We start from the raw sequence: 16,700 nt of genomic DNA, 5'->3' as shown, positions 1-16,700 counted from the left end.
AGTGGCCAAGGCTTATGTCAATCGGCAAGGAGGGACCAGGTCAAGGGCTCTGTTCAATCTAGTCAGGGAGATTTTTGTGTGGGCTCAGGAGTGGGTTCCTTCTCTCAGGGCTACGTACATTCGGGGGGTGGTGAATGTTCGGGCGGATCTGCTGAGCAGAGTGATTCCTTCCTCTCAACTTTTCTCTCTCCGGAAGTCTCTGTTTCAGCATCTGGTTCGGCTTTGGGGTCTTCCAGTGCTGGATGTGTTTGCGTCAGTAGGGAATGCGAAAGTGGATCGCTTCTGCTCCCGGTTTCGATGTCCCCAAGCATGGGAGGTGGACGGGATGTCATGTCCTTGGCCGCAGGGCCTTTTGTATGCGTTCCCTCCTTTTCAACTACTCAGGGCGTTTCTGTTACGTGTGAGGGATCTGGGGTCCAGGGTTGTCCTAATTGCGCCACTTTGGCCGAGGGCGAATTGGTTCCCCTTGTTGAGGCTGATGGCGGAGGGGAGGATGTGGCCTCTGCCTCTTTGTCCGTCTCCCCTGGAGTTTCCCTGCCTCCCATTGGGGTCATTGAGAAGGTTACACTTGACGGCCTGGAAGTTGAACGACGGGGATTGACAGGTCTGGGGGTGCCGGTAGCTTTGAGTTCTACATTGCTGGCTTCGAGGAGACGTTCCACTTTGCTTTCTTATGGTAGACAGTGGAAGGTGTTTTCGTCATGGTGCTTAAGTCGTGAGTTAGATCCTACCTGCGCTTCTATCTTTGAGGTGATGCAGTTCCTGCAGGACGGTGCTCATTTAGGGTTGTCAGTGGCATCTCTTCGGGTGCAGTGGGCGGCTATTCAGGCATTCAGAGGACCATGGCGTAATCTTCAGGATGAAGGGCGCTTGATGCCGAGATTTTTTCAAGGGCTTGTTAATTTATTTCCTCGCCCGGTACGTTCTTTTCCTTCATGGGATCTGTCCTTGGTTTTGGATGTGTTGACGGAGCCCCCTTTTGAACCTTTGGGGGACTGTGATTTGCGCCATCTATCTTTGAAGACATTCTTTTTGGTAGCCATTACTTCGGCTCGTCGGTTGGGGGAATTGGGGGCATTGGCTTGTTCTTTTCCTTTTTGTAAGATTTTTCACGATCGGGTGGTTCTGGTTCCGGTACCTTCCTTTATTCCAAAAATCAATTCTTCGTTCCATTCCCGGCAGGAGGTCATCCTTCCTTCATTTTGTCCGAATCCCTCCTCAAGGGAGGAGGTCCGTTTGCATTCGTTGGATGTGCGCAGGGTTTTGTTGGAGTATCTGCGGGTGGTGGCTCCTTTTCGTAAAGGGGATTCACTGTTTGTTAATTTTGGTCCGGCTCGCAAAGGTGAAAAAACCTTCCACGGCTTCCTTGAGTCGGTGGGTTCGATCTTTAATTCTGTTGGCCTATTCCTTGAAAGGGGTGGTTCCTCCTCAAGGGATTCAGGGGAGATCTACCAGAGGCATGGCGGCTACGGTGGCGGAGCTTCAGGGGACTTCCGTGGTGGAAATTTGCAGGGCCGCCACTTGGGCTTCTCCTTCGACGTTTGTGCGTCATTATAGGCTGTCGGACTTGGGTAGTTTGGAGTCGGTGTTAGGTCACCGGGTCTTATCCTCTATGAGATAATGTTTGGGATGTTCTTGGTGCAGGATATTAAATAAAGGTCTTGCAACTCGATGTCCGTCTCCTGTGTGTTTTCTTGCTATGTCTCATTGGTTAAAAGGAAGGCGAGGGAGGGACGGGAGGTAATGCTTCCATTTTCTTACGATAATGGCATTACTCCTAGTCCTACTCCCTCGCCTTCCTTTTCCGTTCCCTCCCACCCTCCCGGTACGGACTGTCCGAGTTGCAGCTTGGGCTTGGTTTTTGTACAGGAGGGGATAAGGGTGGGGGGGGTTTTTGAAAGGGGAAGGGAGGGTCTAGAGGGGAGGCGGGAGGCCTCATTGGTTAAAAGGAAGGCGAGGGAGTAGGACTAGGAGTAATGCCATTATCGTAAGAAAATGGAAGCATTAGAATGGATCACTATACCACAACTCAACTGTAGCGATTGCAGTTAGAGTAGATGTGTATTTTGTGTTTACAGTTAAGAAGTGATGTCATAAATATACTGTTAGTAAGGACATTGGGTCAGCTTTTATTACAGGTAGGGCATTTATATCTCTATTAATGGTTATTCATGGCACATAATTGTGAAAGGAATGATACTACAGGATATAAATTACAAAACGTGGTACACATGCAAAATAAATCTTTGTGCACAAATGGTGCTCTTTGAATAAATGTGTGGCTGCAGGCAGTTATTCCACTGGTGACACTTATGGCCCGAGCTCAACTACAACAAATATTCTACCTTTCTTTTCACTTGGAGTTTACGTAGATGTACTTAATAATCTTTGAAAGTTGTGAAATGCTAGTGAATTGTCGACATCAGTTTGATGTGAAGAAACAGTGAATGTTCATTAAATTCACTTCTTCCATACTGATGATTTAAATGCGAGATTAATGGTTGGCCACCAGTCTTTACAAACTGTTATCTCTCTGACGTTATATGTATCAGTCATGGGACCCACGTATCATGGTTGTACCTCTCCCTCCATGTCAATTACACAGTTCCCACTGTCTGTCTATCATTTAATAGTCAATATCACAAAATAAAATGATGGTCGGAATGTTGAAACTTTTCAAACACTCACCCCCAGTCACAATTCTGGGTTTAATCCATCGTTATTTTGCTTGCCGCATCACCCCAGTTTGAACCCAGCTATATGCAAATCAGTCTTGACCCTGCACCCTATGGGAGTAGTCCAGCCCGAACTGCCAAGCCAGGTCCTCCCTGGACCAGACTCAAGCATCCTGGAACCGGTTTTAGAGTATCACCCGTCATCATTTAATAGTCAACTTGAACTTTGTGTTAGCTATTACTATCCCTCAGTAAAACAGAACCTGAAAATATATGAAGACAACTAGCTCTTTGCTGGATCTAGTGTTTTCTATAGTTTATACATTGAAAAGGTATCTTTGGTTTGGGGCATAGGGTATTTAGAAAGTGACAGGAATGGCTTGTTTCAAGAGGGCATTATGTACAAACCCGTTTATACATACATTTAAATTAAAATAATTATTGCTCAGGTAATAATTTTGCTCATCCCTTAGCTGAAATTATTATATATATTTTTGCATGGACCTTTTGGCATACATTTTTCGCAAACAAATCCAGGTCAGTGGCTAGGTCTCAGGTTGACTAATTATTTCCTTTGTTTATAGGATCATTGTCACTATCATGGATATCTGGAGGGTGTTCAGGGATCAACAGCAGCTCTGAGTACCTGCTTTGGACTAAGGTACTGAATACACTGTTACAGTTATGTTAAAGATTTGTTTTTTCGAAATTTTATTTGTAAGTTTATCATAATAGAAAAACTGTGGCAATGTACATTAACTAATCTTTGAGTGTCATCGCATTTAATAGCAATAGCATACAACTTACAAAGATCCAACCATATAGAGGAATAACCCATCAAACAGTGCCATCTTCTTTACTCTGAAGAGTCCCCAAGCAGTCTTTTCCCCCACCCATCCAAACATGTCTCAGACCAATCATGTAAATCTTTAGCAACATTATCATCTGTACTAACCGTTTTCATTCTAATTTCCTCTGCAGTAGCCCATTCGCACACATTCTTCCCCCAGTATGCTATCTCGGGAGGCTGTAGGCTAATCCAGTGGATGGCAGCTCAGCATTCCACCAAGACTAATCCCAGAGAAGCAAACATAAATTGCAATTTCAAAACTGAGGCTTAGGGATTTGATTTAAAAGGCAATGTTGAACACTTTCTTAAAGTTGTAGCCTCAAACCACACCTTAAATTATCCACCCCCTTTCCTAAAATGCAGAAAATTGAACAGAACTCCAGGTCATATGTAGAAAGTCAGAATCACCCTTCATACAGCAAGGGCAGGTCAGGAGTCTGCACAGGTAAATTCTGTGTGAATGAGACATGGCCCGATAAGATTCATACACAAAGTTGAAATGCATTAACTTAAATCTAGCATTGCTAGCTATGGTCTGAACCTCTCCAGAAGTAGACTCCCATTCCTTATCCTTTAAATGCACTTCCAAATCTTGATCGTACCTACTCTAGGCTGTGAAAGGTTGATTTGTGCCATGCTTTTTCAGTGCACTCTATGGGTGTGACACTTCTTGAGTTGCGTGCCCCAACTCTAACATCAAATCTAAAATGGCAGTAGTCTGGAGCACACGTTTGAATCCCATCCAAATCTCTGTTGCAGTGTTTATTAATTTGACGAATGCAGAAAATTCCCGGACCCACACCAAAGGTACGTTTGTCCTTCTCAAATGTTATAAAAATCCCCCCTAGGCTCCAAGTTTCCCAGTGTGTAAAACATTCCCCATCTCTCCATCGGGTCCATGGACAAGTCCCGGCATGTATTTTGGAATGGCTGCAACCACCATATCTCAAGTGATCTTGGAAAAGAAGGGTGTTTCAGAACCTTACAATTTGCTGCGTCCCATGTTCTAACAACATGTTTATCTACAAAAGGGCATTATGTGGATGTTCATCTACCTCTCATGAATGTCACAGGTAATGGTAACCTGCCCATCAAAGACAGTGGCAGGAGTGACCAGATCCTAACCTCTTCCCTTACCTGGGTCAAGGCAGATGATCGGTTCCTGGCCCATGACAGAATCTCGCCTGAAAAAGACAAATACTCTCTGATATTTAAAGCCACCTTCAGCGAGAGTTAGACAGGGTTCCCACCCAATGGGTCCAGTATAGCCATTCACGGGCAAGACCTTGGTTTCTGCAGCATTCATAGAGACACCGTCGGTCACCCTAAAAATGTACATAATCTGCATGATCAGTGACCCTGAGTTCTCCGGCTCAGTAAGAAAGAAAAATACATCATCTTATTCTGTTGGACAGCCCAGAATTCCACTCTAATCCCCGCACCTGGGCATCCATCCTGACCCACGGGGCCATTGTCCCCATTGCTAGACCGGGGATAGAGGGGCACCCCTGTCTTGTGCCCCTTTGAACTGGGAAAGGTTCTGAAAGGGCACCCGGGAACCTGACTGTTGCTGATAGGTCTGTATACAATAGTTGGACATAGGATATAAATTTAGGGCCAAGATTCATTCTTTGGATAAGAATGAAAAATTGAGCCCAGTGAACAGAATCAGATGCCTTGTGGATATGGACCAGGAGCTCATCTGATGGTGTCTTATGGCGATCGGCTATGGCCAGTGTATTATATTCACATCATATGTTGTGGCGTGTGGTGCAGGATGGCATGAAGCCTGTCTGGGCTAGATGGACTGAGTCAGAAATGTGTTTCACTAACCTGCAGGCCATTGTTTTTGCCAGGTGTTTCATCTCCATATTCAGGAGAGAAAGTGGACTGTACGATGCTCGATCTTTTGGTGGACGGCCTGGTTTGGGGACGACCACAAGCTCTGCATGTCGCCAGTCCAACAGGAGCAGCTCGCCCCCAAGTGCTGAATGGATCACGCCCAATAGTCACTTCCTTAGTCTGACAACAAAAGCTTTAAAGAATTTGCATTGGAAACTATTGTGACCCGGAGCCCACCCTGTTTGCATGGCTGATAAGGCTAATGCGAGTTCGGCTTCTGTAACGGCTTCATCTAGTTGGGCCAGGGCAGCGTCTGAGAGAGTCTGAAGGGGCAGAGCACCTACAAAGTCCACTATTTGATCTAGGGTCAATGTCTCTCTGCGGGCATAGGTTTCCCTATAGTATGAGACGAAACTCTGGGCAACCTCCTGTGCAGTAACTAACAATTGGCCCTTCTCATCACAGACTACAGGGGTTGGGATGCGCCTGTGAGCTGTCTATATGACACAACCTGTGGAGCATCTTACTCGATTTATGTCCCCATTGGTACAAACAACTGTGCAGCCCGCCAGGACTGCTTGGCTTCCTCAAGGAGCAGCTGCTGATATTGCTGCTGTATACATCTGAGTTGTCGCCGCGCCCGTGCTTAGCAGTCAATTGGCTGCCCTCTTCCAGTTACTTTATCTGTTGTTCTAGGGCCTATTGAGCCTGGTCTCTACACTGGCGCTGGCGCTCCCACTCCCAATAGAGCCATCAACGGGAGCCACCTCCAACGCCGCAGACCAACATAGCAACCTTTGCCCCTGCAGGGCTCGGGTGGCATCTGAGGAACTCTGACTGTATGCTCCAGCCAGCAGCCGAAGGTCGCACTCGAGCCCACGGGCTGTCAGAAATCTCCGGGGCTGCTCCTGTCTCTGCCATCTCAGACTCCTTGTGGCCTGTGGCACGCCCTCGGACAGTCCAGTGTGTCACCAGTAGTTTGCTGTTGAGCCGGCCGCCTTCAATATCCCACTTTATCCTCACCAGGACAGAACCGGTCTAGATAGTAGGTTTAACTCAGTGTGGAGCAGGATGTTGCCAGATTAAAGGTGACCGCTAGGAGCTCCACGAGAATGCATCCGCCGTATCCGCTGGTCAGGCCATGCCCCACCCAGTCCTCCCCTGCTTATAAAATAAACAGTCAATTCAGATAATGGAGAGTGCAGAAGCGTATGAGGGAGTTGGCCATCCTACCTATTCACCCCTGCTGGTTCAATGCAAAATCATTCATATGAGATTGTCATGAAAAATAATGCCAGTGGTTTAAAATACATTTCTTTTGAGCATCCCACATTTTCACCTGTACCCTCTGGCATGCACCAATAACCTGTTGTGCTGCTGTAGGTCTTTCAGTCGGGTATATCTGATTTTGATTACCCAAAAATATTTTTTGTTAGGTCTTAACCTCGACCTTATAGGTCACCACGCTACCATCTTAGCATTTTTCATGTAGGCCTTACAAAAATGGGCAATCCTTTCTGTATGAGCAGAGTGCTTGCGGTCCCCCATAACGACAATGTCTGTGGACTAGCAGTCCCTCTGAAAAGAGCTTTATTCCAGCTACCTGGTCTCATTCTTTTCACTGCAACCTCTCAAGTTTCTGATCTGCTCAAAAACCAACTGTCACATGCCTCACAAATGGCCTGGTCTCGCAATTGCATCAGCATTCTGGCCAGGTAGGCGACATTCACTCTAGTCAAAGTGCTGGCACATGAACGACTACAGCAAACAGTACCACACAGTCAGAACACCAAAGGTTCATGCATATTGTATACCAAGATTTCATACCATACAGACAGCACAATGAAATAAACTAGTCTGTAGCAGTCAAATTCTTAAACATAGACACATGAAATTAATTTCCTCACAGTTATAGGCCTATCCTTGGTAATAACACATCAAAATAACAAAGGGTATTCTACTTGTCTCATTTACCATTAGCTAGGCTGAGCTGAATCTAATGAAAATATTCTAATACCCAGAAGGAGGCAGGATACATGAAGGGATTTTGTATTATTCCTGGTGATGAGCCTTCGCATAGCGTCTTTTCATTAACAAACTTTGCTTTCTCTCTACATGCTCTTTTCTATGTTCTTTGCATAAGACATTCACCTCTAAGTCTTTCACCTTTACATTTTACAGTGCCTGTTTCAGATGTTAATAGCTTTTCATTGGAAACATACAGTGATTGATTAGAACAACAAAGTGTCCAATTTTACAAAGGCTGAATGTACAAACTGCCTTTTCTCTTCTGACAAATACAAAGAGCCACCTAGAAGCTGAACAAAGATGCCAGTCAACCACTCAATCAAGCAAGAGATAGAATGAAGATCAGGGAATGGATGACCTGACTTAACTGTAGGCTAATACAATAACAGTCCAACAGTTATTCCTGTACCTCAGCTATCAAAGAGGGAGTTAACAGAACCAGACACCCGTCCATAGGCCGCTTTAAAGCATGCTGTTAGGCTATAACCAGAGAAAGGCCCATTGTTATGTTGTCATCATTTCTAGATGCCCTCAGCATGTGGTACGCTGCTGAAAAGGGACCTACCCACAGAAATGCCACCAGAGCCACCCATTTCACTGGCTGGAGTGCCCCACAACTATTGAATTATGAGAAGCAGCCTGTTTACTCGCTTGGTGACCTTGAGCAGTTTGAAGTAGATTCTTCAGGGAATACTATTCCGCATTTACCCTCCTCTTGTGCAAAATAGGTGCTCCATGCATGAACTGAGGGACTTCAGATATAGTCCACTCCTTGGACATTAGATCTGGCAAACACAAAGCAGATCTACTTTTCCAATGGGAGAATGCCACCTCAAGCTCCACACAATCTCACTAGAATCCAGAATCATGCAAGGTCTGAGACTGAACTCTGTGAATATTTATCTTTTGCAGGAGCACTTTCACAATAAGCTAAAGGAATGTTGCATGGTGTGGACAAACAACTAGCTGGGTTTGATTAATACTGTTATCATCTGGAGTGCACCAAAATGGGTGTTTTGGCCCTATCAGCCTCAGTGTCCCCACAATTGTGGAATACTTACACGAGCAGGGGAACATACCTGTCACCCTCAAAAGTCTTGTCCCAGACACTACCTGACATTCCAGGATGGGCATACTGAAGAGGATAAAGCACCCATGAGGTTCAGCTGGCACTCCCATTGTCTCACCAAGCAAACCAATACTATATATGTAGCAAGGGACAACCAATTACGAAAGCCTAAAGCACATTCAAAAGTTGGAGGAACCATCCCATCCATCCTATGTCTTTTAATCAAAAAGCATATAGTCAGCCAATTACAAGTCTGCCGCAGACCTGCAGTCCTCCTAACTAAATCCCAGGCAAAGCTGGACAGCCCATGCTAAATAACTTCCAGTTGCATCTTGTAAATGCACTGTTATCTTAGAAGCACCCTCTCAATATTTACAATCAACTAGGAGGGTAATCATATCTTATTTTTGACTGGTAATGAGTTCACCAACATTGCACCCAGTGCTGCAACCAAGATTTGTAGGAGGGAAAATTGCAATCTCCTATTTTTAATGCATTCCAGAGTGGACTAAATGAGCTTTCCTCAGATGGCGACCACGTAACTGGGCGTTTTATCTCTCCTCGGACTGGGCCAGCTAAACTACAGCCTACGGCTCATAAAACGAAACAAGGACCACAGAAACTGGCCCCTAGGGACCAGCCACTGACATAGTGTCAGATCACACCCAAAGGAGGGGCCATCAGCTCGGGTTTCAAACAAAATAGCGGCTCTACATCTAGTGGAAAGAAAACAAGATGGCGCCCACAAGGATCTGAATCTGCTGCCCGCATTAAGGGCAGCAGCTTGCATGCAGGGGTGTAGGCCCATTGCAACAAATTGAAAGCCTCCCCTCACTTCACTGTGGACTAACAGCACCCAACTAAGGTATAGAAACTACTTCGGCCTGCCCTAGCTTCTGCATTAAGCTTGTGTGTGACTATGGAAACATTTGGCATGCTCATGCACCCCAGGACAGTTGGGCTAGCATGGTGTCTCCTCGGCTTGGTGGTCTGTGTATTCCAGTGCCTGCCTCGAATGCTGTGGAACTGCTGACAGCGGGGTGCTGTGGGACCCCTACCTGTTGGGGAGCAGAGAGTGGCAATGAAGAAGAGGTAAGGCATTTGTTGAGCAGCAATCTAGCCGACTACAAGCAAGCAAAGCCAGAGGCGGTGAGTGATCCTGAATGGACCCCTTAAAGAAGTGGGCAGGAGTATTCTGCCCCAAGAGCACAGCAACAAATGAAGAGTGTGGGAGCCTAGGAGAGACCCTCGTACACAGCACGGAATTGGCCATCAGAGGAGAAGACATTGCTTACCCTAGCACATATAGAAAGAGTGGACCACAGCTCACAAGACTCACGTCCTGTCGCAGGATAGCAGCAGCTAAACAGTGAAATCTCCACACCAAATTTGAGAAAAGGAGACATGGCCTTCAACCTAGCCATGAGATCAACAGGGAATATATCAACTGAGTATAGGCGGCTGGTGCAGATGAGAATTCACAATAGCCCCACAGGACAAGATTTAGGCAGGGAGATGCAGTAGGCCGAAAAGTGGAACAGGGGTAAAGTCTCTGAAAAGGCCCAAAGAGGCACCTTTGGCACTTACACAGCAGAATCAAATAGTGGGAGAGAGAACCAAAACTGCACAATGTTGAAAGACACCTTATACAGGACAGTAACCTCAGCAAATTGGTGCAGAGACAACAACATAAAAGACCACTGGCAAAAGACCCAAAATCTGCATAATGGGAAATGTAGGCCTGGAGAACTTAGTGCAATGCCTGTTCTGTTACATATTAGGACCAGACTCCAAAGAGGAAATTACGCTAGGAAAAAAAACAGAATTGAGGGGTACAACAAGAACATGAGTGTCCCAGATACTCCACTGAGAATTTACAAATATTAGTTAAAAAGAAGGATTATGAGCATAATACAAAGGAAAAGAGAGCTTGAATTTGAGGGGCAGAACATATCGCTTTTTTAGGATCTGCTCCAATAAATTTACAGAAGCAGCATGCATTTAGAGAGTTGACAGTCGGCAGTGTTGTAAAATAGTATTGAAGTAATGGGGGGCATGTGAGATTCAAAAGCTGTCCCCAGGAGAATGGGAAAACTAAGAGCAATTAAGAAAGGTGTGAAGTTAATTGCACATCGAGGGAGCAGTACAAAGAAGATATAGCGAAGGATAGGATGTGGTCTCCTAGAAATGAGTCAATTATTCATGGTAGAGAAAGTTTTTGGTTCAGTTTTAAATAGTATATGGGAAAAGGGGACATATGACACTAGGATATGGGCTGGTGGACACTGAAGAAAACACTCACCCCACAACACGGTAGCAGCATTTAAAATAATTATGAATGTGCAAGGTCTTAATGCACCAGTCAAGTGGCACATAGTTCTTAGTTGGTTGGACAGTATGGGGGAGATATCTGTTTTGTGCAGAAAATGCATCTTCTACTGTCTGTTTTGTGCACAAAAGGCTTCTTCTACCAAAAGGTGCAGCCAAACAAATATGGATAGTATAAGAAAGCTGATTATTATTTGAGGTGGGCAGTCCCTCACCTCAAGGAATAATTAATGTTGAGGGTGAACCCCAAAACCAACAAATTAACACCTACACATAGTTATGGCACAAACAGGCTAAACTTAAAGTATATTTGTAAAGTATTTATGATGTACCAAAACAGTAATAAAGTCAAACTATCGAACCATAGAAATTTCAATCTGAATTAGAAAAATAGTCAATTTGAATTTTATAAAATAATACCAACAACAAAAATCTAATAATAATAACCGGGGATATGAATTTGTAAAGATTTAAGTGAAGCTATCTCTGCAAAGCACTAAGGTCCACTAATAATCCATAGAATTGGTAGACCGGGAACTAGATGTTATTTCAGGCTACTTGTAATGGAAATGGGGTCAGACACAACAAATCCACTTGTCCTTCTGAGTTAGGGCCTGATTTAGTTCCTGACGGATGGAATTCTCAGTGTCAAACGTGATGGGTATCTCATCCGCTGTATTACGATCTCCATAAAATATAAATACATAAAATAATAAAAATATATTTTTATATAATATATAAAATATGTATATAAATACAAAAATATGCTTAGCCAATTATAAGACGCTCATTGCTAAGGAAAAGGGTGCATATTTCACCAAACTGATAAGAGGCCAAAAACTCCACTAGAGAACTGTTTCAAACTGTCTCCATGCTGTCTAAAAACTCCCCTTTAATTTTATGTCCTTTGACTCCATCCTTCTGCAACTACTTGGCCTCCTTTTTTAGGAATAAGGAGGGGGCCATATCTAATGATTTCTCATCTACAACATCCTCCAACGGCAATGACAGTCATGCGTCATCTCCCTCAAAACCACAGCATTTCAATACATTTACTCAACTCCCTGTTGAGGAGGTCTCTAGGCTAATTTGCTCTACATCTTCCTGCTCCCCTCTCAACCCATGCCCCCACTAACGTGATTAAGCTTGTGGCAGAGAGTATTGCGTCTCTACTCACTACCATTTTTGGTCATATGTTTTAGTGTGGGATTTTCCCTATTGTCTGGAAAAACACCTTGTGGCTTCCCTTGCTAAAAAATACCTCTTTGGACGATACAGACCTAAACAACTACCGCCTAATCTCATGCCTGCTAAAATTGTTAAGAAAATCATAAACATGCAACTCACTGAGTACATCCAACATAACAATCTCTTGGATGCTACCCACCTTGGTTTCCGTAGCGGCCATAGCACGGTAACAGACTTGCTTAAGGTTACTCAGGAAATCAGGCTGGAGCTTGATCGGGGAAGGAACTTGACTCTCTTACTCTCTCGGTGGCCTTTGACACGGTCAGCCACCAGCTGTTGATAAATCAACTGGCTAGAATCGGAATCTGCGGCTCTGCTAGGGACCTGCTGAACATCTTTCTTTCCGGTCATGAGCAATCCGTGAGTCTCACACCCTTTTTCTTTCCCTTGTGGGGTCCCCCAAGGATCTTCACTTAGCCTAACCCTTTTTAATATTGATGTAACCCCTCTCACCGAGCTGGTTCAGTCTTTTGACTTTACTTTAACTTCATATGCAGACGACACGCACATTGTTGTTTCTTTAGCCAACAATGAGTGTGACCCAGGCCCTAGACTATGTGAATGTATGCAGTCAGTTAACAGACCCCACATGGCACCACTCTAAGGGAAATCAATATGACTTAGGACTACTGCCCTTGGAGGGACCCAATAATGGGTGCTGCAGTCCACAGGTGGCATTTAATTTCCAGGCCCTCTGTGCATTTCCTACACATTATACTATGGACTTATAGGCAAATTAAGTACGACAGTCAGGGGTAAGCCAACTTAACCATAATTAAAGGGAGACCACAGGCACTTTACTTATCTTGACTTGTGCTTAGCAGGGTTAAAGTGTAAACAAACATTCTGGAGTGATCATACAGAAAAGGCACATTTGCTACAGGAAGATAAGAAGGGAAGAGCCGTAGGTACAGTGTTAAAAGTCAGAGAGCTAAGACTTGCTCAGCTTATGCTTCAAATGACTCCCAAGAAAAATTCTTGAGGGTAACCATTGACAGTAGCCCAATTAGAACTTGTAGAGTGTGTCCTGAATCTGGTCTTGGACAAATCGAGGGACTGGCTTGTTCAAGAGTAAGCCATACCAGCTCTCTGACCAAACTAGGCTTAAGTGGCTATGACAGGTGGAACTTGATTACATTACATCTGTCAAACACAGCACCCAACCGAAATCAACTATATTTTTTATGTAACTGTCTGGAAAGCTTTGCAAGAGTGGCATCTGCACTAGTGTACAGGATACAAACGTAGAAAATTGGCCTCATTACCATTTCAAACCAAGCACCCATTGAGCTAGACATTCAGGTAGCGGGAGAAACAGGAAGAAGGACTGGATAGCAGCTTAGTGAGAGACTGATGCCACCCAATCCATTAGCGCAAGGAATAGAAACACTTTTGCTGTTATGGCTATAGAATAATGACAAAAAAGAACTAGAAGACGAGTGTTTTGAGATGCCCTGCAGGCTATTATGAGAGGGAAATTCCTGTCAACTTCAGCAAAACTAAATATAGAAAGAATAGAAAAGGAATCTCTTGAAAGCCAACGGAGAGAATTATAAAATAAACACAAAATTGCTAAATTCGATAAAATATAGATCAAACGTGGTGTAGTTAAGGCTCATATGACAGAGTACGTCCTGTTATGCATTAAGCTGAAATGCTATGATGGTAGCAGTCAGGCAGACAGACTCTTAGCGAGTAAACGGGGCAAAAATGTTAAGAGTGTGATGAAAATTTTTATTCCGAATTGCTTATTGAGTTTCGACATTGTAAGGATATCAGATACATTTGGTGACTACTACGAACAGCTGTATAAGGGAACAAAAGCGTCAGATGACAAAATAGACTATCCATGGTTAGGCAGCAATAGTTGGCAAAAGAAAAACGTGGACCCATAAGAACCGAAGACGTAATATTGAGCATAGCCAAACTCAAGACAAGTAAACCTCGAAGCCCGATGGTTTTATTGCAGCCTTTTAAAAACCTTCTGCACATACATCGCTCCGCTACAGGCCATGTTGTTCAAGACATTCAGTAAAACAGAAGGTGTAACAGAGATGATGACACAAGCAGCGATCTCTATGACCCCAAAGCCAGACTAAGACCCATCCCTATGCGGTAGGGGCCTGCATCTCTGCTAGATGCAGTTGTTAGAATCTTTACAGGGAATTTGGCTTCGAGACTGCGGAGGGTTCTGCCGGGTATTCTGGAATTAGACCAGTCTGGCTTCATCTTGAGTAGGTGATATGGAGAGAACACAAAGAAAATTCATTTTGTGCATCATAGATAAAGCACAGAGAACCTGAAAGTGAGCGCTGATAGTTACACTGGAAAAGCTTTTTTCATGGTTCATTGGCGATTTCCTGAATATACTTTGAGAACGTTTGGGTTGGGTTCAAGGGCTGGGTGCTCTTTGGGCACAAGAGTCTAACCACGACAGTCCGGGTGAAAAGCACCTCCTGTTCTATATGTGTGATGTAAAGGGGGGCAGGCAAGGATTTCCGCTCTCTTCCATGCTTTTTGTCCTCACTGCAGAATCCCGTGGGGGAGAGGGGTTGGGGAGATTTGCCTGAATTAATGTATAAAAGTGGTAAAGATAATAGGGGAGGAATATAAACTAGCTGTGTGTACAAATGACATTATGGTAATAGTGGCCAACTGGAGTTACTGACTGACAGCTCTTCAAGAGAAACTAAAAGAATGTCGGAAGGTATCAGGCTTCAAAATTAACCTGACCAAATCTTGATTTTTAAACCTATCTAACGTGAAAGAAGGGATGGAGCTTCCTCCTGCAGGAATATCCCTTTCAATTCTGATATGTTGTTCTTGAAATTTACGTTATATATGACAGTTGTTGATGTTAACCTGTGTACACTGCTGCCATTTTCTACGTAAGCTATTGCCCTGCCCTATCCCACACCGTGTTTGTACGCTTCAATAGGTAACCACAGGTGATGTTTGTTTTCCGCTCACAGGGGGTTGCTGCAGCTGGAGAATGTCAGCTATGGCATTGAGCCGCTGGAGTCTTCCACGGATTTCCAGCATCTGATCTATCGCTTAGAAAATGTGAAGAGCGAACCTATGATGTGTGGGACCACAAACAACCAGCATCCGGTCGTTCCAGAGGACGAAGAAACAGATGAACTCCACCCGCCCTCTATGAGCCAGCTACTACGGGTACGTGTACATCTACACGGGTCAGGTTGACAGAGTGGTTGACATGCATTGAGCTACCTCTCAGCAGCGTTGTGACTAATATTTTGACAGCAAGATCCTCTATTTGGTCTAAGACTGAAAGAACAGGAACCTGAGAAGATACCTGCTGCCATTTACTTTACAGTTGATTGTGTGTCAGTGCCATAGCTATTTGAGTCTACTAAAAAGTGGGCTGTGTGGCTCTTGAGCATTCTGGGTTTCTCATCTGTGATGCATCTTCCTAAAAAACCCAATTTCCTTATTTTTTCTATTTTAAACCTAACATTCTAATTGGCTCTTCAAGCTACAGTCCTATTACAATTTGATTTAAAAATGAAAATGTTTCATTATAGGCAATGTTTTAAAAATATTTTTAGAGAGAGATATTCATCAGTATTAACTGGTTTTAAAATTGCTGAATCTAGATTATAAAATTCTGGGGAAAGGCCTGGCTAAACAACTAAACACATATACCCCAAACTGCAGTCCATCGTGATCAAACAGGATTTATTCCTGGCTGGAACACATTCCTCAGTCTGTGACGCCTGTTTGAAGTATGGACTGGACATGGCGCCAAGCACTTTGTGTCCTTTCTAGATATCAAAAAAGCTTATCATAAGGTTAGTTGGCCATTGCTGTTGGAAGTACTAGACCGCTGTGACACTGACCAGAAATTTTTACAGTGGCTGCAACTGTAACATAATGAGCCAGTGCCAGGGATAAGCACCGGTAGGGTGATCTCACAAGCAATACAGATACCCAGGAGTACCAGGCAGCTCCGCGTTTTGTCACCTACTATTTTTACACTACAGATGGAACACCTTGCATGCTATGAACGTGGGTTGCTGAATGGGGAATACCCATAAAAAATGACTCGCAGATTGTCTCTATGTAGGCGGATGACGGTCCAATAAACCTTCGTGAGTTGTCCACTGATAGCAACACCCTGGGTGTTTAATGGGACTAATAGATGATCTTGGTGAACTGTCTGGGCTGAAAGTTAACTGAGATATGCCATGGTTATTCCTATTGACCAAGTGGTCAGGAGAGGTGCATAGATTCACCCCACCATGGAACTCCGCTTGGCTTTCGCCACCATGAGCTATCGGGGTGTACATTTATATCACAGAGAGACAAACTTATTAGAGCAATACAGGATAAGTGATCACATCAATTTGACAATCAGTACCGTTTTGGGACACTTTGCTGCTGTTGATGATCAGCTGAGTGGCAGTCTCCAAAATGCTGTTCCAAACTCTTTTGACATTAGTGCTTTGGTGAGGGAGCAGATGGAGCGTGACAGTTCTGAAGACATGCTCTGTTGGCAGAGGGAAAACTGGGTGCCTCTAACTATGAACTATACTGTGCGGCTGTACAGTTGCAATGGCGTTGGTTTGCAACACCCTTGGATCCTGAGATGCAAGATGCTATCAAACACCTACAAGGGGTTCAGATACTGAAAACGTAT

General features: G+C 44.2%; 1 protein-coding gene across 2 annotated transcripts in view; it reads left to right on the top strand.

The window, feature by feature from the left end:
• Positions 1 to 16,700, top strand: part of ADAM9 (ADAM metallopeptidase domain 9) — a 463,250-nt gene that overhangs the window by 199,337 nt on the left and 247,213 nt on the right. For both annotated transcript variants that reach the window (XM_069213868.1, XM_069213867.1), the window contains exons 5-6: positions 3,260 to 3,336; positions 15,013 to 15,214. In XM_069213868.1, coding sequence (XP_069069969.1) covers positions 3,260 to 3,336; positions 15,013 to 15,214 — 279 coding nt within the window. The remainder of the gene's footprint in view (positions 1 to 3,259; positions 3,337 to 15,012; positions 15,215 to 16,700) is intronic.

This window comes from Pleurodeles waltl, chromosome 11 (assembly GCF_031143425.1).
Source record: "Pleurodeles waltl isolate 20211129_DDA chromosome 11, aPleWal1.hap1.20221129, whole genome shotgun sequence".
Classification (NCBI taxonomy): domain Eukaryota; kingdom Metazoa; phylum Chordata; class Amphibia; order Caudata; family Salamandridae; genus Pleurodeles; species Pleurodeles waltl.
This window is presented reverse-complemented; position numbering and strand designations above follow the sequence as displayed.